The 26,080-nt window shown below is 36.1% G+C and overlaps 1 protein-coding gene and 1 long non-coding RNA gene across 4 annotated transcripts in view; one reads left to right on the top strand and one right to left on the bottom strand.

Annotated features, from left to right (window-relative positions):
• The window catches only part of PTPRQ (protein tyrosine phosphatase receptor type Q), a 200,353-nt gene that overhangs the window by 156,226 nt on the left and 18,047 nt on the right, over window positions 1–26,080 (top strand). Inside the window, exons 36-38 of the mRNA XM_035002069.1 lie at window positions 12,295–12,321; window positions 12,961–13,042; window positions 16,211–16,301. Of these exons, the coding sequence (XP_034857960.1) occupies window positions 12,295–12,321; window positions 12,961–13,042; window positions 16,211–16,301 (200 nt within the window). The remainder of the gene's footprint in view (window positions 1–12,294; window positions 12,322–12,960; window positions 13,043–16,210; window positions 16,302–26,080) is intronic.
• The window catches only part of LOC118008528, a 150,915-nt gene that overhangs the window by 117,144 nt on the left and 7,691 nt on the right, over window positions 1–26,080 (bottom strand). For 2 of the 3 annotated variants that reach the window (XR_004678708.1, XR_004678707.1), the window contains exons 1-2: window positions 6,296–6,338; window positions 1,238–1,324 (exon numbers count right to left, since the gene is read on the bottom strand). This is a non-coding gene — a long non-coding RNA (uncharacterized LOC118008528). Of the gene's footprint in view, window positions 1–1,237; window positions 1,325–6,295; window positions 6,339–26,080 lie in introns of those variants that run through there. The other variant, XR_004678709.1, reaches the window with a different exon arrangement.

Genomic DNA, 26,080 nt, shown 5'->3' with positions numbered 1-26,080 from the left:
CTAAGCTCTGTGTGTTTTCACAGCTTGCCCTTTCCTGCATTTCTGAACACAGCCATTATCTAAAAGCTGGAAGATTTTTTTTTTTTAACAGTGACTGTCATGGCAGCTAATGGAAAAGGTGGATAAGGACTGCATAGATTGTTTATTATTGGTTTTTTATAAATCAGGGACTGCCTTATTTAATCTTGATTCCTAATTATTTCTTTTCCTGCTTCCATGTTTATTTATGTATATGTGGATTTATTTGTAAAATGATGTATAAGTGTCTTTCAGGTATATTTCAAATAATATTTATTTTTGCACATAGGTCATAAGTATGTATTACCCCCAGTAATAGTAAAGTTGGAAATTTTAGTTTCTATGATTTTTATTTTCTCACTTTTTGATATGATTCCAGCATTCATGACTGTGAAACATCCGTATTTGTAATTCCAGTGGCACATAATAATATGCTTTGCTTGATTATTACAGAAATTTATTAAAATAACTATCAAGTGGTTTGAGTACTAACTCTTCACTACAGAGATCTGTCTCCAGATTTACTATTTATTGAAGGTTTTTCATGTGAATAAGGTCAGTAATACAGTGGAAATTAAGTCTAGAAGAAATGGTAACTAACAGATCCATAATTAGTCATGTGCACATATACGAGGGGCCATCCTTCAGTGAAGCTCTCAAGCCCTTCACTTGTCTTGAGGTGCTGGAAGATCTAAATCTATTAAAAGGCATATAGGGCATGAGAGTAGAACCAGAGACTGATAGTAGATTCTGAGAGTAAAGAATCAGGGAGTTTGATTTAGTTTTTAAATTGTTGAATAACTTACATCATATGTCTTTGTTATTTGCCGGAGAGAACTTAGGTGATTTCCTTTAAATCTACCCAGCTAATATATGCTGTTTCTACCTGAGGCTTAGGCATGTTCTTTTCCTTCCAACCTGCCCACTTTCTTCATGCATATTGGACTAGCAGTTTTCTTCAGTGTTGTATGTCTTGACATGTCCGTAAGAGAAATGATAAAAGAAGAAGATTTAATCAATAATTAAAATATTAATTTTAGGGAGTTATCTAGTTAACAAAAGTTATTATGATGCTTGTACTAAATCCTGTCAAGGACTTGGAATTTTATAGTTAAGAAATTATTCATTTTATGACATGTGCCTGTATATTTATTTACGTGTTAAGATTCATACTGTAAATTTTGTGTGTGTAAACTCTTATTATTTAATTATATTTTACCTTGTTTCACAAAGGATCTAAAGAAGAATTCTCTCACATTGTAATTTTTCTTCCTGAAGAACAAAACTCGAATGAAGATTTAGTACTCTGGAAAAAAAAAAAAAAAAAAGATTGAGTACTCTGTAACTCCATGAGGACATTCAGGATAGGCCAAGATAATGTTTTCATTTCCTATTTGGAATGATAATTATACCATTTCCTTATGCACATTTTATATTTAAGTTTAGACAATGCATGATATATTTCTTAGGGAGGGTATTTAATATTTTGGGCTCATCTCTTCCACATTCACCAGATTAGAAAATGACCTTTGGGGTTTTAAAGAAATGAACAAAACAACATTTTGTGATGGCTCCTTTGAAACACAACCACTTAGCCCAAGGAAGTGAGAAAGGTTTCCAGGAGGAAATATTGGCAAAATTAGCAAACACTCAGGTAAAACAGACCTGTTTCTTCAAGATTGCTGAGACCAGCTGACCCTATGGATTGCTTTAACTAATTTAACTGCACACAAACTACCTTCCCAAGAGAGTTATAACACTTAAAATTAAATAACCTAACAGAGGGTTCACAAGTTAAATATTCTATTTGCTAAAAATGTTTATTTTTTACTGTCTCCTTACCAGGTTTAATTAAGTTATAGTAGGTTCCCCATCTCCAATCTCCCCCACCCCCCACCCCCACCCAGGGTGACTAAATCAAAAAAAAAAAAAAAAAAAAAAAAAAAAACCACATAGTAGAATAACATTAATCAATGTTACTAATCTTCTTACTTCACCCTCAATTTCTTCCAAACCTCAATTATCCCCCCAAATTTTGTGCATCATTCCATATTAATTCTCTTGCCTATTTTAGTTGAGTGAATGTAATGGTGCATTAATTAGACTCAAGGCCCAATCCAGTAATCATGAATGGAATTAAAATCCTCAAGAAAGCAAACAATTGAATTGCTTTCGTTCTTCTATAACTTTAGAAGTGTGCAAGTTGAATTTTCGTTAAATGTACATGTCTTCAGGAAGCTCTTGTAAACTTTAAATCAGAATACTACATTTGGAATTATTATTGTTATTTACAATCTTTATAAAATTAAAAAATCATCCCAATCTACTTTCACATAGAAGGCTTGCTAATATAAATAATTGCTACTGTTTTTGAGCAATTACTGTGTGTTAACTCTGCGTGTAATGATCTCACTTAACTCTTTCAATCCTTTTGTGGTAGATATTTTTATCCCCATTTTACAGTTGAAAAACAAAAGATGCTTAGAGAATTTAAGTAACTGTCCAAGGTGGTAGTAAACAGGACAGCCATGATGCTAGCCTGCGTGCGTTGGATTCAGAGATAAGATACACCTGTACTTCTCTGTGTGTGTGTGTGTGTGTGTAACTCAGAAGCTTACTAGATGAGATCAATATAACCCCTTTTAAAAGGACAAGACCCTATGGGATCCTTCTTGAGGCAGCTTTTCCTATGCAGAGAAATGATTCTAAGGGAAGAACTGCTTTTTTTGAATTCTTTGTTCTTTAGTGACATGGGACAAAGGAGTGATGGCATTTTACTATAGGTTCAAACTTCAGAAACTGAAAAATCTTTAGTAGTGCAAGTCTTATTGTACCTTCAATAAGAACACATAATATTTGATACATGAAGTTCTATGTAAAATCATTAGCATTTTAATCGCCATCAATTCTTTGACAGGTTCTAGCCATGGATTTTACTTCTCTCTTAAACCATTTTGCAAACAATGGCAAAAATACATGAATCCTGATAAGAAATGTCTGACAAATATGTGAATTCCAGACAAGTATCCTGAAGTAGGATGAAGCTCAAGATATTTAATGCTCATGTTCTTGTAGTAGCAAAAAATAATCCAGTGTGTTTGTGTACTAAATAAATAATGAATCTTTACTTCCAGATATTCTTCATTTTTCTTTAGACGCAAGGAGATTTTTGTCATCCAGTAAGTTACTGTGGTGATGCAGAGCTCTGTTGTGATGGTTTTCATCTTGTCAGGTGGTGTGCTCTATATTTTTAAATACACTATATTGAGCGTTTTGTTGTTTAATGTGCTATTTTTTTCCAAAGCCAAAAAACCCCAAAAAAGCCCTATGCTTTCTACTTACAATATGTCCTCTATAATTTGCATGCTATTGATATGGTAAAGTTAACCTTATCAAAATGCACATTGACTCATAATGTGCATGTCCTGAGAATTTGCTGTGTTCTCATGTTGTGTTAGCTTTGACAGTAAAATAAGTTTCCACCTAGATTTCTTCACATGCATCTTGTCTTATTACATGATACAAAGCTGAGTTCTCCATTTGACAGATGGAGTCTGGGTCCACACTTCACAAAAGCTCATTTCAACTACTGCAGGTGGTAATCTGTAAGGACCAAGATGATGAAATTTCCCGTTCTCTGCCTCTGGGACATACACAGAGTGACACAGTTCATAGTATCTGTACTTCTGCCCTAATCAATGGGTAGCTAACTGTGCATGTTTTCAGGCACTCCTCTGATGTTTGGAAATGTCATTTATATGCTAGCACAAAAATTGCTTTGTGCCTTCTGAAGGTAGCATAACAAAATGTCAGCATTACCGGGGACCCCAGCAACAGATTGAATGCCTCAGAGATAATCAGTTTCTTCGTGCAAAGAATATGAATGGAGGCAAAGAACGAAAATGCATTTGATTTCAAAATCCCAAATCTATGACAGAGGAGTCAGTCTCCATGAGCCACAGGGGTGGATGGGGCCAAGGCTCCTGACATTCTCATTGATCATGAATAGTAGTAGACAGCATGATTAAAACAGTGGAAGCCAGGACTATTTCTACTCTAGTCATATTTAGCATTTTGGAATCATAGGTAAACTTGTTTTGCTTCCTGTGAACTAATTGCCAAGTTTCCATGGACAGAATTAAAATAGTTTTATAAAAATACATTTTCCTCAAAGGACCTGCTTGATCAGATTCAGTTGTCAAAGTAAAGACTCTGTTGAGCTAAAGATTTAAGTGATCACATCACACATAAAATATCCATTTCCAACCAGCACTCAAAGCTGACCTCTCAGCATTCCAGACTCACAAGGGGTCTGGTGGAGCAGCTCTGCCAAGTATCTTTCTTTGTCATCATTAAACAGAATTCTTTTACTTTTTTTCTTTTTTTTTTTGCTTTATGCCATTAATGCCTCAGAAAAATCCTTCCATTTTTACCTCATGTTTCTCCTCGAACACCACATTTTCTCTCTTCAAATTAGTCAGTAGTGTCCCTGTTTAGTCAGAGGTCTTACTTCGATAGAGCTCAACTTAATGGTTTGGATTCATCAGACCTTTATAGAACACCTGTACATAAATTTGTTAAGGCAGATGTAGTCTTCCTCCAAATTTAGTTTTCCAAGGTTACCTTCTAACCCCTAACTGAGGTAATTAAGTGTTTACTAGATGAGATAATTAGTTAATAGTTTGGGCTCGAAGCACTTTTTAGATGATAGCACGTCATCTGTGTCCTCTTCATTCCATCCTCACCGAGAGCCTGTGCCCATCTCTTCACACAGCTATCAGCAGTTTCTTCATCTTCTCTTCCTACTCCTTCTGCCCTCTTGCCCAAGGGAGCTAAGCCTGTGCCCCTCGCTGTAATTTAGGATATGTGGTTGACAAAATAAAACGTCTGTCAGGAATTTGTTTTCAAAAGTGCTAATGTGGAGAGGCTTAGTAATAATGAAAATTCAACTCTTGCCACCTCGGGAATCTTCTCTTACCTCTTTGACATCAGCAAGAACGTTGCTTTTCATTATTAATCTAAATGTCCATTTTACTTTGTTTGGGTAAAAGAAGTATCAGTCGGACCCTACCAAGTGCCAAGCACTGTTCTGGGCACTGGAAATTCTGTGATTAAAATGGAAGGGGCATTGCCTCCAAAGAGCTGCCCTTCAAATAGCTAAGCTCCTTTTAAGCTTACTTGTCTTTACAGGAAATATGCTGAGAAAGTACTTAGGACAGCACTTAAAGAATTGATTGTTTTTCTAGTTAAATAAGAAAAATATTACATTACTTACTTATTGAGGTGGTATGTTTACCTTATAAGGTGAAGTTTTAGAGTCAGCTCTACAGTACCAGCTATCAGGATAATATTTTTTAACTTTGTTTTACAGTTTTATTGAGAAATAACTGACATACATCACTGTGTGAGTTTAAGGTATATAGCATAATGGTTTGATTTACATATATTGTGAAGTAATTACCCCAGTAGGTTCAGCTAACAAACATTTTTTTCATATAAATACAAAAAAAAATGAAGAAAAGAAAAAATGAAAAAAAAAATGTTCTCCTTATGATGAGAACTTTTAGGATCTATTTTCTTAACAACTTTCAAATATACCATACAGCAGTGTTAACCATAGTCATTATGTTGTACATTACATCCCTAGTACTTATTTACCTTAATACTGGAAGTTTATACCTTTTATCCACCTTCCTCCAGTACCCCCTCCCTCTGCCCTCCATCTCTGCTAACCACAAAGCTGATTTCTTTCTCTATGAATTTGTGTTTGCTTGTTTGTTTGTGTTTTAGATTCCACATATAAGTGAGTTCATACAGTATTTGTCCTTTTCTGTCTGACTTATTTCATTTAGCATAATGCCTTCAAGCCCTCCATGTTGTTGCAAATGGTAGGATTTCGTCTTTTTGTGGCCAAATAATATTCCTTTGTGTGTGTGTGTGTGTGTATGTATATATATATGTGTGTGTGTGTGTGTGTGTATATATATGCCACAACCTCTTTATCCATTCACCCACTGATGGACACTTAGGTTACTTCCATGTCATAGCTGTTGTAAATAATGTTGCCATAAACATGGGGGTGCAGATGTCTTTTTGAGTTACTGTTTTCATTTCCTGTGAATATATTCCTAGAAGTAGACTTGCTGGATCATATGGTAGTTCTATTTTTAACTTTTTAAGGATTGGTTAGGATAACTTTTTAAATTTATATTAGGGACCACAGAAAAATTATTGGTGATTTGGTAAAAGAATGAAGAAATATCTGGAAATGGAGCACCTGGGTGGCTCAGTCGGTTAAGTGTCTGCCTTCGGCTCAGGTCATGACCTCAGGGTCCTGGGATGGAGCCCCACGTCAGGCTCCCTGCTCAGTAGGGAGCCTGCTTCTCCCTCTGCCTGCTGTTCCCCTGCTTGTGTCCTCTCACTCTCTCTGTCAAATAAATAAATAAAATCTTAAAAGGAAAGAAAGATCTGAAAGAATACTATTTTAAAGCCTAGAATAAATAAAACAATAGGAAAGAACAAAACTGAAGACACCTTTGAAAGCATTACAGTAAATGCTGAGGGTAAGTAATAGGATATCATTATAGAAGTAGATGTAAATGTTGGAACAGTTAATGGCTTGATTGAAATATAGAAATTAAAAATTCACACTCAGCATTTTATAAAACTTGAAACGATTAATTAATATGTTTTACCAGAAAGATAGATTCTTAACAAATTTTTATTTGAATATGAAGTACATGTCAGTGTGCCAAGTACATATTTTAAATCAATGCAATAAAATTTGAGGTTCCTTTCTTTTTAACCTAACTTAAGTAGAAAACACAAAATTTCTAGTTTGTCCTGTGCCACTGGTAATGCTGATTTAAGCTGCTCATCTATAGGCTATCATCCATGGCTCTCTATTTGGACTATATTTTAATTCCCTATAGATTTCAACTAATTGACCTTGAGGGAAAGCTGAGTCTCTGTGACAATATGGTCTTCAATCACCACTGCCAACATAAATAAATGGTTCCTCTCTGGATCTATCAAGAGTAATCTGAGTGGAATTTAAGTTTTTGATAGACTTTTAAAAAATGAGCCCAGACATGAAATAATACCCTTTTCAACAAAAGGGAATAGGATTTAAGACAGCTAAGATTCATGTAATAAAAAGCGTTTAGCCCTTTCTGTTAGAAAGTGGTCAGTTTTCTTATTGAAATCTGGACAATTCCCAAATTGATTTATATAATAATGAACTGAATTTGATTTGACAGGATCATTCACTATTGTAAGTGAATACAATACCAGTCTAAAATGCTCTTCATGTAACAAATTGTTTTTAAAAATGTTAATAAAAAGTTTTCTATATGAGTTTCTTTGAGTGTCTTCACAGATCACTTAATTTGAAAATAGCACTCCTGAAATAACATTGTTGACTTTCACGCACATTAATTTCTGTAAGGTTTTTTTAATACTTATCTAACCAAACAGTTTTTTTAAAAGAATTTAATTTCTTCATCAATAAAAGTCAATGCTTTTTTTTTTTTTTTTTGTATTATGCCCCACCTTCTTTTCTAATTCCCTGGATAAATTGTCCAAATTAATTTTTTTCCTATTTAAAAACAAAACTTTAAAACCTATAATAAAATTTAGAATGCAGCCAATTCCTTTTTAAAAAAATTTATTTATTTATTTATTTGAGAGAAAGAGAGAGAGTGGGAAGAGGTGGGGCAGAGGGAGAGAGAGAGAGACTATCTCATGCAGACACCCCACTGAGCACAGAGTCTGACCTTGATCTCACAATCCTGAGATCATGACCTGAGCCAAAATCAAGAGTCAGATGCTTAACCTACTGAACCACCCAAGCACCCCAGATGCAGCCAATTCTTTTTTTTTTTTTGTAAAGATTTTATTTATTTATTTGACAGAGAGAGACACAGTGAGAGAGGGAACACAAGCAGGGGGAGTGGGAGAGGGAGAAGCAGGCTTCCCGCAGAGCAGGGAGCCCGATGCGGGGCTCAATCCCAGGACCCTGGGATCATGACCTGAGCCGAAGGCAGACGCTTAACAATGCCCCTGGATGCAGCCAATTCTTAAAGGAAGAATATACCCATACATTATGAGGCTAAGTATCAAAACTACTACAGACAACAAAAAAATCTTTTATTTGAAACAGTTAGGTAATATTTGCCAAAATGTCTTCTCAATTTAAGCTACCCAGATAGGTATTTCAATTTCAGTTCACACATACTGGTGACATTGGCATAGACTGGAAAATTAAATAAAAATTAGACTTTAGAAGTCTTGTTTCTCACATTATGTAAATATACATGTAAAGAATAGGTTACATAAAGTGACTGGGTTTAGATAAAGAGAGTGATACAAATGAAAATAAAGCCAAAACAGATCTTACTCTTTTTTTGAAGTCTATCTTTTTTTTTACTTGGATAGGCAAGATGATTTTATTGTTCATATATCTAATTTCCTAGCACCTGTTAACTTTCTAATGTTAGGGGATCTAATATGGCTTTTAAACTCATATAGTGTTTTGGGTTTTTTTAAAGATTTTATTTATTTATTTGACAGAGAGAGAAAGAGAACACAAGCAGGGGGTTTGGGAGAGGGAGAAGCAGGCTCCCTACTGAGCAGGTAGCCCAATATGGGACTCGATCCCAGGACCCTGGGATCATGACCTGAGCTGAAGGCAGACGTTTAACTGACTGAGCCACCCAGGCACCCTAGACTCATATAGTGTTTATTGATACATCTATTGATCATACTTATCTAAAGCTCCTGAAAATTCTCAATTGCTTACTATTTTAGTGGGAAATTCATTCAGTTCAGATACTCTCATAATAAGCACAGTGCTTACATTTAGCTTTCTGTGTATCTTAGTCTGAATGCATCCAAAATTGTATATTTAATAATGATTTATTCATTGTCTACATGAATAAGGTTATGAGGGTCTTGCAGTAAGGCAGTGTTAATCCTGCCCCTGCCTTCAAGTACACAAGAACCTCAATGCATGTATCCTTAATACAGGTGCTTATATAGCCATAATATAAGGTGGAAAGTGGTTTGTGCATAGAAATCTCATTTCCATGAAATTATTTTCTCTATAATAGAACAAAGAAGGCCCATGGAAGAGTTAACATTTGAATCAGCTATTGAGGAATCAGTAGGACCTGGTTGTGGAAAAACACCTAGAATGGTACAAACCGAGAGGGAGGGATGCCAGAGAATTGCTGGAATACAAACGGGGTATGTGAAAGGTAGTTGTAAGGAATAACATTAAAATGCCAGTGTGATGAGAATGCCTTCACGTGATAATGTGAAAACTGAATTATTATAATCTTTATGGTATTAAGGATTTATTTAGGATCTTAAATTGAGAACTAGAAAGCCAAACTCAGATTTGAAGTCTGGATATTTATGACCACTCTTTATGCTGGAGACCCTGATTAAGAAGAATAAAATAGGAAATCTTGCTGCTTAATTTAGCACATTTTAATCTACCCAGTTTTGAGTAAAATTAAGATAGGATATTCTTTTGGGGAAAAAAAATCTTCCTTTATATCAGTGTGAATTGTAGGACAGATGGGTAAGAGGAGCTTGAGTTTTACAAAATAAAGTAGAAATAGCAATTATAATACTAATGATATTAACTAATATTTATGTATTGCTTCCAAAGCCAAGGACTTTTCTAAGCTTGTACATATATGAGCTTGATTTACATGTACTTACCCTATTTTCCAAATTAGGAACTGAGGCACAAGAAAGATTAAGTAACTTGCTCAAGGTAATGTAGCTGGTATTTGTTGGAGCAGGTATTTGAAGTCATCATATTTTATAGTACAGAAAGAATTCACAAATATCCATCTGGATCCAATAGCTACCCAGTTACAGTTTAAAATTAGTATCTTTAGAGAGATCTTTCAAATGCAAAATAAAATACAGTAAAAAAAAGCAACTTTCTATAGTGTTTGAAAAACAACTTTCTGTAGTGTTTAGAAACTATAAAGAAATTGACAAAAGAAAAATATTTTATTAGTTTTTATTAATTTTTTTTAAATATTTTTATTTTTATTAGTTATAATTTCTAAATGAGAATAGACAACATTAATGAGAAAAAGAGCAAGGATGTGAATAATAACATGGTGCTTTAGCTATTTCTTGTGGATTTATATCTTAATATGATTATTCATGTTTAATGTCTTTTTTTTTTTTAAGATTTTATTTATTTATTTGACAGAGAGAGACACAGTGAGAAAGGGAACACAAGCAGGGGGAGTGGGAGAAGGAGAAGCAGGCTTCCTGCTGAGCAGGGAGCCTGATGTGGGGCTCGATCCCAGGACCCTGGGATCATGACCTGAGCCAAAGGCAGACGCTTAACGACTGAGCCACCCAGGCGCCCCTGTTTAATGTCTTTTGAGGATTTGATGAATGTATTCTGATTCTTCAAATTCCTTATGGATTGCTGCCCAGAAGTTAGCCCTACTTTAGATTCTAGATAGCCTAGTAAAAATATTCTGCCAATACCACCTCAAATAATCCTGGATTCTCTGGGAAAAGAGAGACTCTCCTACTGTAGGATGGCAGTCTGACTGTTCTTAAATAGGTGGACCATAAGCCTGTCATTAAATCAGATACAGTGCGTGTGAATTTCACCAATCACAAATTGAATAATATTCTCTGTTGTTATGAAAGTGATATCCATGCAAGTCAAGAATTTCCATTTCTGTGTGGTAGCAGGGAAATTGATCTTGCCAATTCAAATATCTCATTCATATTTCTATCTTAAGCTCAGTTAATTAGGATTTGCCCAACCTAACCCCCTCGCCTTTCCTGTTTCTGAGGAACATGATGGCATAAGAGCACCGGGCATCAGTCATTATGTGTATTTGGGTGGTATGGGTCTAGGCCATGATTATATTTTTTCTTGCTGGTCTTTGCTGAAGGGTAATTATTTCCAACAGGGATTGACTGTTGCCTCAGTCCCCACTTTATCTATTGCTATGTCAGAAGTATTTCCAGGGCCTCTAATTCAGACATCCTCTATCTTCCTGTCCCAAACTCCAAATCAAGGATTCTTCTGATTCAATAGCCCATTCAAACATCTCCATATCCATTTAGTTAAAAATTTCCCTATTGCCTTCTCAGAATCATTCTAGGTTATTGTAGGAAGCTTACAAGTTCATCTACCAAGACTTTGCTCAAACATTGCTGTTTTATCACTGTGACTCCATGTTTGATAATGGGATGTTGTATGATGTTATACCCTGAGAAGCTGGGAGATACCTCCTCCTTGGGGACACCTATCGCATTAACCAGAATTCTATCATTCTTCTTGGTAGTACTTGCTCCTGCACCCCCTATTTTTCACCAATTTCTATATTGTAATAAAATGAACTTTTTGACTCCTGTTTTTTTCATTGAACACACCCTTTTGTAACCATTTTCATAGTATTCATTACGACACATTTTTCAATCTAATTATTTTCTTTCATTTGTCCTTTACTTCAAAAACCACATCCTCTTATAAACATCATTCACTTCAGGAATGCAGTAAAATCGTCCTTGATAATACTTAAAATTTAAAACTTTGAAAAAATTTTATTTTATTGATTTTATTTCATTATACTTTGTGCCTTTTGTGGTTTTGCAGTGCTAATTGATTGTGCATGACAAATGTGTTATTAAAGATGTTCCCATCTTTGAATTTGTGTGTTGCATAGTCTATTTGGCTGTTAAAAATTATTTCAATTTTTTTCAGAGTATGAATAACTTGACCAATGAACTGTCACAGGAGATATGTCTAAAGGAACTGAAAGAATTGTGATTTTTTATGGTTATATACTTATCAAAACTCACTCATGAAATAAAACTTAGGCAATATGATGTCATTTTTCAAAGATCCACTCCCCCTGGTTAAGCATTCTCTATGGACAAAGAAAATATTTTTTTAAATCCACATTAACTCTCTTAGACTCTAAATACTATGCAATATATTAAAAAGTGACCTGTTTTTAACATAGTACCCCAAAGGCCTAACAATATTAAAAGAGTATCTTAGCTTGAGAGGGAAGCTAAGTTATTATTTGGCCATATTGAGTCCAAATAATATAATTTAGAAAGATGAAATAGAATTTAAAATAATGATTGCGTATCAGGTAAAGTCATAGCACATCATACATTACTGATTTATTATATTTATCTGATTTTAATCTAGAACTCTTTCAGAAAGAGCTATCCCCTCAGCTTATCATGCATTTAACACAATCTCTGTTGCAGGTTACTTAGTTATAGAAAATCCATCAAGTAAGTTTGTTAAATATCTTTTCTTCTTTTTGAATGTCAATGCTAGATTCACTGATTCAATGAATCTTAATGTGTGGTTCCTTTTTTGTATGTTTGCTAGAAAAACCTCCAAGCTGGATATAAATCATAAAAGCATGACTAATTGCATGGTAACTGGAGAAATGCTTTCTCTCTCTCTGGGGTGAAGCCTGCATGTCTGTATTTTAGCTTGGGAAGTAATACGGGGATATTTAAACTCCTTAGGGTTTAAAAACCATGTCATTATGAGAATGAGGTCACTGCAATATTTTATATCTTCTAAAACTTTGTAATGTATAAAATGTTTTCTGTATGACAAAGAGGTATTATGTGCTTTAGGATTCAATGATAACTTTATGCCCTTATATTTACTTGAAAAACTTTTTTCCTTACAATGTGATATCATTCATATAAAGTCACTTAAAAATGGAAAGGATTTTGTGCCAGGACTACAAAGAAAGCACACTTACAGGGGAGAAGTTAATTTTGTAAATATGGCAAAATGACTTTAAAGGGCTGTGTGTTTACGGGTTTTGAAGTATCTGTTGTTCTTTGACTTATTCACTGTATGGCCAGTGTCAGTCTAACATGATTCCATTTTCTACCTCTCTTTGCTTGGAGGCCGGTAAGCAAGAAGTCCTTCCTGCAACATGTTGAAGAGCTTTGCACAAACAACAACCTGAAGTTTCAAGAAGAATTTTCGGTATGTTACTAGCAGTTGTCACAACATTGCCAGACCTCCAGTCGTTTCATGTGTCACATTTCATGTCCATTTTAAGCATGCAAGGCCATGAAGGACTCTGGCCTTGATAATCAATACCCAATTACCAGGTTGATTGTTTGGATAGTAATGTTACACGGGGTGGCCTCTGGTGCAACCTGAACAGAATTATTCACCTACTGTGTGAGGAAAGGGTATTCTTCTTCAGACCTCCCCAGCAATGGCAGCCTGGCCTCATTTCTGCTCTGCTCTTTCATCCACATGTGCATGGGAGTCTGGAAAGTCTGGAAGGTTGTATTCATTGGTTTTTGCTGGTGTGTGAGATTTAGGCTTTACCATATATGTGGTTTTATATTTAAATAATTATTTTAGATTTAGAGACCAAATAATTCCATTTTATATTTGCCTGCTTAGTTTATGTTAGTGATATAGATGAACCTGAGAACAGAACGTGATGTTTCCAGAAACTACAAAAACATTATTTCTAGAACTATCTAAAAGTAAAAATACCCATGTTTTATGAGGCCTATATTTAAGTTACTATGAAATAAATACACTATCACCTTATGGAGAATATGTTAAGTTAAGAGCATTCCACTTTAACACTAGTTAAAAGTTAAGATTAATTATATTGTTTTCAACATTTTGTGTATCTATAAAATTCAAATTATATTAATGCATAAGGTATATATCAGATCTCTAAACATTTTTAAAACTTGTGTGCATCTTTCCAAACTTATGTGATTATTTTGTATTATATAAGTAATATGGATTTCTAAATGTCACCAAAAACTTTATTTCTTTTTTTTTTCATGAAATTTTTAGTGTGTGAACCTATGAAACAAAGAATTAAGCAATTGGCTTGAATAATTCAGGATTATAATATTTCAGCCTCTCAGGAAATAATAACAAAATGTGAGAAGATTAATGGTATTTCCTACAGCTCTTTGGTTATGCTTCTTAAGTAATATTGGCCTGGACTTAACAAAATAGATGGTACCATAAAACTTTTCTTAGCATTTACACAGCAAGAACTCGCAATTGTTCAGAAGCAAAAGTGTAATTTCACTAGAAGAGGAGCGAATATAATTACATTATGCATGACTGAGTAGATGAAAAGTTTTATTAGCAACAACATTTTCACATATATTACATTGAAAAAATTTCTAGTTCAACTTCTTTGGAGATTATGGTTTTAAGAACTTTTTAGGTACAAATATATAGGTTGTATGTATGTATTATATAAACATATCTATATATGTAAGGAACTTCTTTAAATTATTTTTTATCCTAATGCTGTATTAAGATTTTTAAAGCAAAATTATATTTAAATTAATAAATGCATATTTGATAAACTTTAAAACTCAGATCATAACCACTTATACCTTAAATATTTATAAGCTTCTACTATATGGTAGGCATTGTATTTGGCATATTAATATATATCGATTCAATGCTTAATAGCTAAGTGACTTTGGATAAATCACATAAACTCTCTGTTCCTCCATATCCTGATTTGTAAAATAATAGTATTTACCAATAATAGTATTTATCTCACTGAGTTGTGAATACTAAAACAATTGAATGTGTGTAACACCAAGAATAGTGGCTGACACAAGTATTAGCTATATGTTATGACTATGACTTCTACCATAAAGAAGCTCAAACTATGATAAGAACTGCAGACATGCACAGAAAATACATAAATACACTGTATCATGACAGATATGCAGAAAGAAGTGAGGATTGACTTTATTTGGATAGCAGTCAGAAAAGACTGCACAAAAAGGTGCTGTTTGAGATGAACTTTTAGACAAGCAGAAGACCAATGGGTAAATAAAGGGGGAAGAGTATCCCAGAGAGAGAGAGAAGGAATGCAAAAGCATAAGGATGCAAAACAGTCTCACTCACATATGATCCCACTGAAAAGAACAAACAGTAGGAGAAAGAACTGAATAGGATGGTGGAGGCCCTGTGTTCCCTGGTAAGAAAAAGGTTGCAAGTGTGACATTACTATCCAAACAGTCAACCTGGTAATTGGATATTGATTATCAAGGCCACAGTCATTTAAATCTATAATTGGAAACTTCTATGTGAAATAATTACAGAAAAAAAATACCACCTTTCAGGAGATTTCCATTTCACCTCTGTTTTCTCCTCTATTTCTTTATCTATATGAATATGCTGACATATACTCCTAACACCTTGACACAGGGAAACGGTTCTAGGATTCCCTACTTGATTAAACAAATTTTTTCTAAGCCTTTTATGCCGGTGCATCAGATTTCAGATGCTTACACTGCACATAGCCACATGCAAAAGACTGTCTGGATTTTCTTTTTGAGGAAAAATAAGGGGGAAAGGAAGACTTATCTAATAAAAGAAGTAGTTTATAATGATGTTGAAAAATTGTAAAAACAAAAATTTTAACACTTTTTAAGGAATTTGGCAAGTTGAGATTTATTTCTAAAATGAAAAACTATAAACTTTGTAAATATAAATCACCAGCTCAACAAAATAATGAACACATTTTCTTGCACCAACTTTCTTAATGATGAATGGATCATATCATGATTTTTTACCAAAATGTCAATAATGGATCTCCTTGACCCTTCATCTGTGTCTGATAATTCTTAATCACACCTTTGCATTCCAGTATCGATTTAACAATGCCTACTGAGAACAGGAATTGACCTTTGGCATCTTCTTAAACTGGCCAATGTTGTACCAATTAATAGGCATGAAATCACACTGCCTGAGGAGAAAAAACAAAAAATAAATCACTGAACTCCCTTCCCCTACTAAGTAGACATTAAAATATTAAATAATACTCAGTGTGTTCCTGTTGAAACCATTAGTAAAGTATGGAAAAGGGTTATTAGTAACATGGTTGCCACATCTTAGAGCTTCTAAAAGTACAAAGAAGTTATCCCAGAGAAAGCAAGAGACCAACTGACCAATTTTTTCAGGATATTTTCAGTAAACGTTTACATAAGTTCATTGCTGTTAATTTGACCTTGTTTCTGCAGTTATGAGAGGTGTTTTCAATTTAAAAATAAAAGGGTTTAGAATAAAGAATAGTTTTTTCCTAAGTAGAATTTCTTGTTTACCTCTGAAATAAATCTAAACTGCAATGACTTCATTCCACAGGAACTACCAAAATTTCTTCAGGATCTTTCTTCAACTGATGCCGATCTGCCTTGGAACAGAGCAAAAAACCGCTTTCCAAACATAAAACCATGTATGTGCCCTTACTGCTCCTGGTTTCTACCTGCAAAATGTTTTAAAATGAGCACCAAATGCATCTTAGCCTTTTTATTTCTTAAACCTATTAATATTAATTGAATTACAATAATGTATTTTATTAGCAGTTATTTTCAAATTGTATCTCTTCTGCTTTGTTAATATGTATTAAAGTTAATGTACATGATTTTCAGCTTGTTCATACAAGGTTCACTTATGCAGGTGCAAGAAACTGTAGACCTAATAGTTTCTTAGCTTTGTAATTTAACCCAGGTAACATACCTCTCTAACATCTTCCTACAGATCTAGTTCTCAAATGAAAAGAGAAACATGTAACTTTGTGCATTCATTTCCCTTTAAATCAGGGCTGTGCTTTCTTATGGAATATAAGAGATGCATTGCAAAATATTCATTGAAGATCAAAGTAAATGTATGCTTACCAGGGTGGTTTTACAAAGGAGGCAGGATGGTGCCTCATCATAATAAACAAAACTTCATTTTTCAATCAATAAGAAAAGAAACTATTATCGCTTTAAGAATTAGCAGTGATTGGGGTGCCTGGGTGGCTCAGTCAGTTAAGCGGCTGCCTTCGGCCCAGGTCATGATCCTGGGGTCCTGGGATCGAGCCCCAAGTCCGGCTCCCTGCTCAGTGGACAGCCTGCTTCTCCCTCTCCCTCTGCCTACTTGTGCTCTCTATCTCTCTGTCAAATAAATAAATAAAATCTTAAAAAAAAAAAAAAGAATTAGCAGTGATGTGAAAGGAAAAATAGAACATTCTTCTGTTCATAATAGCTATATATTTGATATTACATTTTTTGAACAGATGTGCCTCCTATCTATATTCTGATTCCATACACTTTATATTATGAGATAAGAAAGTGCTATTTGTGATATTCTGAAATATTATTAATATTGTTTCAAAGTCTAGAATTTTAAAATACTCCTAATTTTAAAGTATTTTTAATAAATATACATTTTTCTATGTTCTATGCATTTTCAAACTATAATGGGAAAATTCCTTACTTAAGAATTGAACTCTTCTGCCTAGAAAGACACAGATTTGAAGAAGGATAAAATTGCAGAGTGTAAAATCATAAAGGATGTGGATAGGAGGACATGGGCCAAATTCTGATATTCTAGAACTCAAGGATAACTGAGACATGAAGTAAACAAATTTGGGGAAATATGATATAGGAAGTAGTAATGTAGTGAATCTGCTAATTCCCAAGAATTAAGATAGGATGAAAATGCAAATAGCTTTTATCATCCAAAATCTCTTCTGGAACAAAGCAAATCATAAGTAAATGACTTCAGGAGCAAGTTGACAAATCAGACACTATTGTAAGAAGTAAGGAATGTTAGTATTAAGTCTCTAAGTTTCTATGGCATGCAGTTTCTCAATAGGTCCTTTTGTTTTCCTTTTCAGAGAGTTAACCTGGGTTGGATGTATCATAAGTTTAAGAGATATGGAAATTCTCATGTCTTTATATTTGTCTCTACCTAAATTTCTTCAGTACTGTCTGCTTCATGCTTATTCAATGCTCTTCTGTGAAAATAAACACTGTTATCTGATTGAAAGACAGTTACTGGGCGCCTGGGTGGCTCAGTCGGCTAAGCGTCTGCCTTCAGCTCAGGTCATGATCTCAGGGTCCTGGGATCTTGCTCTGTATCAGGCTTCTTGCTCATTGGGAAGTCTGCTTCTCTCTCTGCCCCTCCCCCACTCTTGAACTCATACTCTCTCTCTCTGTCTCTGTATCTCTCTCAAAAATAAATAAATAATCTTTTAAAAAAAAGACCGTTACTATGGAATATTTAATGTTTATTTACAATCATATATTTGGCTGAAATAATTTATAATATATCAGTATATATAAGATAAGCAAACCAAATATGGCTAACTTATTTCCAAAGACCAAAGAGTATCTAATTTAAAATACATAAAAATTTGAGACATTAGTAAGATATTCTTTTTAAGATTTAAAGAGAGAGAGAGAGCAAGCAGGAAGAGGGGCAGGGAGAGAGGAAGGGAGAGAATCTCCAGCAGACTCCCTGCTGAGTGCAGAGCCTGACGACACGGGGCTCAATCTCACGACCCTGTAACCATGACCTGAGCCAAAATCAAGAGTCAGACACCCAACTGACTGAGCCACCAAGGTGCCCCTGCAAGATATTTTTTAAATGTGACATTTCAGTCTTTTTTTAATTAAGATCCCAGTGCATTATTATCTGGGTTCACATCATGGCTATAAGAAAAGTCAGACCACATAGCTTATTACTTATAGGATAGGAAGAGAGTAAGAGTGGTCAATGAAAATAAATAACCTTAAAACAACAAGAAGAGCTGAAAAGTCTGATTGCCCAGTTTCTTCAAATCTGAGGCTAAGACAAAAATGGAACTATGTTGTAATCAAGGATGTTTGGGATATTATAATTGGCATTCATGCATTTTCCACCTTTGCTAGAGTCAAATGGATAATGTCCAATTGTTTTCTGCTTTCTTCTTGATTTCAGTACAGAAAACTTATGGAAATTTTTCAAATAATATATTACATCTATGTTCAATATCCTTTAATGGATTTGTAGGGAAACCTTTTTCTTAACTATACTCGTAGAGAGTAGGGGGTCCTATAAGAAATAATTTAGTTAGGTAGATTTCTCTATTTTTCAAGAATGTGATTAGAATAATTTATTAATTTAACTAATGTACTGCCGGCTGTATAGTAAAAATGCTAGGAATGTGTGGGCGCTGATCAAACTTCCTGGGCTACAATCCTGTGTACGTATTCACTGCCTTAGTGACTGGACATATTATTCAGTGGTGCCCACCTCATAAGGTTATTGTGAGGATTAGATGAAATAATTATGTAAATCACTCTGCCCAGTACTGGAACATGGAAAGCTCTCAGTGTTCATTCTTATGATTGTTAGTAATCAATGGGTGAATAGATTTAATAACAGGCCCTTAGGGTCTATAGTCTGGACATAGCAAGCCCACTTCCCTAACCTGAGTGAGAAGGCAAGCTGTAAACTCACAGCCACCTCTGTGGGCAAGTGCACCCCAGCCACACACACACACAGTACAAGCAAATGAGATGTTTAAACTAAATATATTCTCCCACTGTGCTTGCAGAGAAGCCGTTAAGCTGAAGAAACGTTTTTTTCTCCCGTAGAGAATGAATTCATTTTAATAGACTCTGAATTTTAGCTTGAGACAGCTTAGTGAAGTGCATTGTTTCCCCTGAGTAATGTAGGAAGTAGGATTTCAAATATCACAGTGCATTTTAGAAGATATTAGCTTACAGGGCTTTAAGATACTAGAATTAGCAGCAAATGCTTGCAGAAGAGATTTCCAAATCTCCCTTTGACAGGACACTATGACCTTCAGAAATGTTCCAACACCACGAAGAAAAGTTTTAGCTTGCTGTTGACTCAGATAATTATAAGCGGGCATATTGCATGAACAGAAGCCTAATGGCTTCCCTTCCTAAATTACAGGACTAGCCACAATGTCATTAAAGTAGTTAGATCATACCAAATTCAAGACTTTGGGACATAAGTCATTTGCATAAATTTGCTTAAACATTCCCCATCTCTAAACATATCAGGCTGGTCATTTGAATCACTAACAATATAGCAAAGTCATTAAACAGGTAACATGTGCTTAAGTTGTTGTTGTTTTTAAATTTTATTTTATTATGTTATGTTAATCACCATACATTACATCATTAGTTTTTGATGTAGGGTTCCATGATTCATTGCGTATAACACCCAGTGCTCCATTCAATACATGCCCTCTTTAATACCCATCACCAGGCTAACCCATCTCCCCACCCACCTCTCCTCTAGAATCAAGTCCTGTTCAGCTTTATAAGTTCCATAAGCTTTCATGTAAGTTTTCCTCAAGAGGATTCTACAAAATAAATATTATAACTATATATTATAGGTGAGGTAATGAAGGAGCAGAGAAGTTAAGGAATTCACCTAAGGCCATTCATATGGTAAATAGATCATCTGGAATTCAAACCCAAACCCATTTACCCATTTTCCTCCACTACAGAGTGCCTTCCCAATGAGATTTAAAAAAAAAAAAAAAAAAAAAAAAACTTCAAAATAATTATGTAGTAATAGGTATTTTATATCATTTCCATGCCTAGCTAAAATTAGCACTGGACATTCCAATTGAAATACCCATCATAATACCAACTGGGTAAAAATCCTCAGGAAAAAAATAATTTGAACCCCTTTTCTGAAGAAAAGTAATGGTTAGGGGCATCTAGTTTTACCAGATCTTAAAATAGTCTAAAGAATAATAATTAGGGGCACCTGAGTAGCTCAGTCATTAAGCATGTGCCTTCGGCTCAGGTCATGATCCTGGGGTCCTGGGGTCCAGCCCCGCATCTGGCTCCCTTCTCAGCGGGAAGCCTGCTTCTCCCTCTCCCACTCCCCCTGCTTGTATTCCCTCCCTCGCTTTCTCTCTCTCTGTCAAATAAATAAATAAAATCTTAAAAGAAAAAAAGAATAATAATTAAAAGTTTGGTATTAAAGAAAGAGTGGGCAGATACATTAATGGAAATGAATAAATAGTCCAGAAATAGGCCTAGAAATCTAGTGTATAATAAGAGTGCTATTTTGAATATTATTATTTGAACATTTTGAAATGTTAACAAACTGGGACTTCGTTGTTCCAAAAGACAACAAAGAAACAAACAATAAAATATAGATTTTACCTAGTTCCATAAAAAATAATAAATCCCAATGGATCAAAGATTGAAATAGTTGAAACAAAAGCAGAAAACCCATTAAAAGTTCTAGAAGAAACTATGAATGGAAGATTTGTAAAAATGAAAATATTGGTGTGACAGACACCTTTGTGTGAATGACACAAGAAACCATCATGATGCCATGAAGAAAAATACTTTGAATTTTGATTATTAAAAAAATGTACATTTTATGTATGGCAGGATAGCTAGCTACATTGATGGATAGGGTCAAAAAATGACAAGAAAATTTCAATACATGTAAGTATGTATTGAATATGTAACATGATATATTTTTTGTATAAAATATTTTTTAAAAATAGAAAAATAGTATAATATGAAGTGGCCATTAATGAAAAAGTTATTTATATATTAATTAATTAATTAATTAATTTATTTATTTTAAAGATTTTATTTATTTGACAGAGAAAGACACAGCGAGATAGGGAACAAGGGCAGGGGGGGTGGGAGAGGGAGAAGCAGGCTCCCCACTGAGCAGGGAGACTGATGTGGGGCTCGATCCCAGGACCCTGGGATCATGACCTGAGCTGAAAGCAGATGCTTAACTGACTGAGCCACCCAGGCGCCCCGATGAAAAAGTTATTTAAAAAGGCCAGGGAGGAGGGGAAAGATGGCGGAGGAGTAGGGGACCCTATTTCAATTGGTCCCTGGAATTGAGCTGGATAACTACCAGACAACTCCGAGCACCCGCGAAACCAGCCTGAGATGTAAGAAGATCTGGATCTCTACAAACAGAATATCGCAGGCAGTTGGTTTTGAGGTATGAAGCAGAGAGCCGTGATCCTGCAGGCAGATATTGGAGGATAAACAGCAGCGGGAGGGTGCCTGGACGTGGGGATCCTACACCGCCAGTGAGTTACACCCTCGGGCGCTGCGGACGGGGCACAGACTCACAGACCCGTAGCGTCGGGAAAGAACTTTAGGGCAGCCCAGGGGTGGAAAACCAGACTGGCAGGGTCGCGTGCACGCGAACTGCAGCGCCCCCCCCCCCCCACGTGGACAGAAAACGGAGCGATGGCCGTGCACACGTGAACTACAGCCTCTGAGGCGGAAACCCGGTGCGCCGGGGTCGTGCCAGTGAACTGCAACCCTCGGGGGTGGAAACCCCAAGCGGCGAGTCGCACGCACATGAATTGGGAGCAGCTGGCAGTTTTAGAAGCACCAAGGGCAGAGACGAGCCCCGACCTGGAGGCAGGAATGGGAGCGCTGCGGAGGGGCGCACAACCCAGGACGCTGCAGTTTATAGCAGCAGGGACAGAAACGGAGACAGTGTGGCCTGCAGAGCTCAATGAAGAACAGACTGAGGTCTCTCTGCTCTGAGGCAGAGGGCTGGAAACGGTCTCTTCTGCTCTGACTCGCGGAAGAGACGCGGAAAGCCACCAGGGAAAGGCGCCAGAGAACAAAAGCCCCAAAGACTGATTCCCACTGAGCCCATCCCCCGCCACAGGGGCGCAGGGCAACTCCGCCCAAACAGGGTTGCCTGAGTAACAGCATGGCAGGCCCCTCCCCCAGAAGACAGGCTGGGAAAACAAGAGGCCAGCAACCCTAAGGTCCCAAGAAAATAGGTGCATCTTGCTTGGGTTCTGGTCAATAATTTGGACTCTATACATTCCCTCAAACACCCATCAACAGAATGACTAGGAGGAGGAGCCCCCAAAACAGAAAAGACTCAGAGATTATGACTTATGCTGCAGATTTACAAATGGATGCAGACATAACCAAGATGTCGGAGATGGAATTCAGGCTAGCAATTGTGAAGACAATGGCTAGAATGGAGAAATCAATTAATGGCAACATAGAGTCTCTAAGGGCAGAAATAAAAGGTGAATTGGCAGAACTTAAAAATGCTATCAATGAGATCCAATCCAATCTAGATAATCTAACAGCTAGGGTAACTGAGACAGAAGAGAGAATAAGCAATCTGGAAGACAGTATAATAGATAAAAAGGGAAAAGAGGAGGCCAGGGAAAAACAACTCAGAATCCATGAAAATAGAATCAGAGAAATAAGTGACACCATGAGGCATTCCAATGTCAGAATAATTGGAATCCCAGAGGGAGTGGAGAGAGAGAGAGAAGGCTAGAAGATGTATTTGAGCAAATCGTAGCTGAGAACTTCCCTAATCTGGGGAATGAAACCAGCATTCGAGTCCTAGAGGCAGAGAGGACCCCTCCCAAGATCAAGGAAAACAGGCCAACACCCCGGCATGTAATAGTAAAACTTGCAAATCTTAGAACCAAGGAAACCATCTTAAGGGCAGTTAGGGGAAAGAGATTCCTTACGTACAGAGGGAGGAACATCAGAATAACGTCAGACCTATCCACAGAGACCTGGCAAGCCAGAAAGGCCTGGTAAGACATATTCAGAGTACTAAATGAGAAGAACATGCAGCCAAGAATACTTTATCCAGCAAGGCTTTCATTTAGAATGGATGGAGAGATGCAGAGCTTCCATGGCCTGCAGAAGTTGAAAGAATATGTGACCACTAAGCCGGCCCTACAAGAAATATTAAGGGGGGTTCTATAAAAGGAGAAAGACCCCAAGAGTGATCTACAACAGAAATTTACAGGGACAATCTATAAAAACAACGTCTTCACAGGCAACATGATGACAATTAATTCATATCTTTCAATAATCTCTCTCAACGTGAATGGCCTAAATGCTCCCATAAAACGGCACAGGGTTGCAGATTGGATAAAAAGACAGGATCCATCCATATGCTGTCTACAAGAGGCTCATTTTGAAACTAAAGATACATCCAGACTGAAAGTGAAGGGATAGAGATCTATCTTCCATGCCAGCGGACCTCAAAAGAAAGCTGGGGTAGCAATTCTTATATCAGACAAATTAGATTTTAAACTAAAGTCTGTAATAAGAGACACAGAAGGACACTATATCATTCTTAAAGGGTCTATCCAACAAGAAGATCTAACAATTGTAAATATCTATGCCCCCAACATGGGAGCAGCCATCTACATAAGCCAACTGTTAACCAAAATAAAGAGTCATATTGATAACAATACGTTAATTGTAGGAGACCTCAATACTCCACTCTCAGCAATGGACAGATCATCTAAGCAGAAAATCAACAAGGAAACAAGAGCTTTGAATGATACATTGGACCAGATGGACCTCATAGATATTTACAGAACATTCCACCCTAAAACAACAGAATACTCATTCTTCTCGAGCGCACATGGAACTTTCTCCAGAATAGACCATATACTGGGTCACAAATCAGGTCTCAACCGATACCAAAAGATTGAGATTATGCCCTGCATATTCTCAGACCATAATGCTCTAAAACTGGAACTCAATCACAAGAAAAAATTTGGCAGAAATTCAAACACTTGGAAGCTAAAGATCACTCTGCTCAAGAATGTTTGGGTCAACCACAAAATCAAAGAAGAACTTAAACAATTCATGGAAATCAATGAGAATGAAAACACATCGGTCCAAAACCTATGGGATACTGCAAAGGCGGTCCTAAGGAGGAAATACATAGCCATCCAAGCCTCACTCAAAAAAATAGAAAAATCCCGAATTCACCAACTAACTCTACACCTTAAAGAACTAGAGAAAAAGCAACAAACAACGCCTAAGCCACACATTAGAAAAGAAAGAATTAAAATTAGAGCAGAAATCAATGAATTAGAAACCAGAAGCACAGTAGATCAGATCAACGAAACTAGAAGTTTGTTCTTTGAAAGAATTAATAAGATTGATAAACCACTGGCCAGACTTATCCAAAAGAAGAGAGAAAGGACCCAAATTAATAAAATTATGAATGAAAGGGGAGAGATCACGACTAACACCAAGGAAATAGAAACAATTATTAGAAATTATTATCAACTGGGGCGCCTGGGTGGCTCAGTTGTTTAAGCGACTGCCTTCGGCTCAGGTCATGATCCTGGAGTCCCGGGATCGAGTCCCGCATCGGGCTCCCTGCTCGGCGGGGAGTCTGCTTCTCCCTCTGACTCTCCCCCTCTCATGCTCTCTCTCTATCACTATCTCTCTCAATAAATAAATAAAAATCTTTAAAAAAAAAAAAGAAATTATTATCAACAACTATATGCCAATAAACTGAACAATCTGGATGAAATGGAGGCCTTCCTGGAAACCTATAAGATGCCAAGACTGAAACAGGAAGAAATTGACAACCTGAGTAGGCCAATAACCAGTAACGAGATTGAAGCAGTGATTAAAAACCTCCCAAAAAACAAGAGTCCAGGGCCTGATGGATTCCCTGGGGAATTCTACCAAACATTCAACGAAGAAATAATACCTATTCTACTGAAGCTGTTTCAAAAAATAGAAACAGAAGGAAAACTTCCAAACTCATTCTATGAGGCCAGCATTACCTTAATCCCCAAACCAGGCAAAGACCCCATCAAAAAGGAGAATTTCAGACCGATATCCCTGATGAATATGGATTCCAAAATCCTCAACAAAATCCTAGCTAATAGGATCCAAAAATACATTAAAAGGATCATCCACCACGACCAAGTGGGATTTATCCCCGGGATGCAAAGGTGGTTCAACATTCACAAATCAATCAATGTGATAGAGCACATTAATAAGAGGAGGGAGAAGAACCATATGGTCCTCTCAATTGATGCAGAAAAAGCATTTGACAAAATACAACATCCTTTCCTGATTAAAACTCTCCAGAGTATAGGGATAGAGGGAACATTCCTCAAGCTCATAAAATCCATCTATGAAAAACCCACAGCGAATATCATCCTCAATGGGGAAAAGCTGAGAGCCTTTCCCTTAAGATCAGGAACACGTCAAGGGTGCCCACTCTCACCACTGTTGTTCAACATAGTACTAGAAGTCCTAGCAACAGCAATCAGACAACAAAAGAAATAAAAGGTATTCACATTGGCAAAGAAGAAGTCAAACTCTCTTTTCGCAGACGACATGATACTTTATGTAGAAAACCCAAAAGACTCCACCCCCAAATTACTAGAACTCATCCAGCAATTCAGTAATGTTG

This window comes from Mirounga leonina, unplaced genomic scaffold, assembly GCF_011800145.1.
Source record: "Mirounga leonina isolate KUSES-001 unplaced genomic scaffold, KU_Mleo_1.0 Mir_126, whole genome shotgun sequence".
NCBI classification, from domain to species: Eukaryota; Metazoa; Chordata; class Mammalia; order Carnivora; family Phocidae; genus Mirounga; species Mirounga leonina.
Note: the sequence above shows the minus strand (reverse complement) of the source record. Positions and strands in the feature narration are given on the sequence as shown.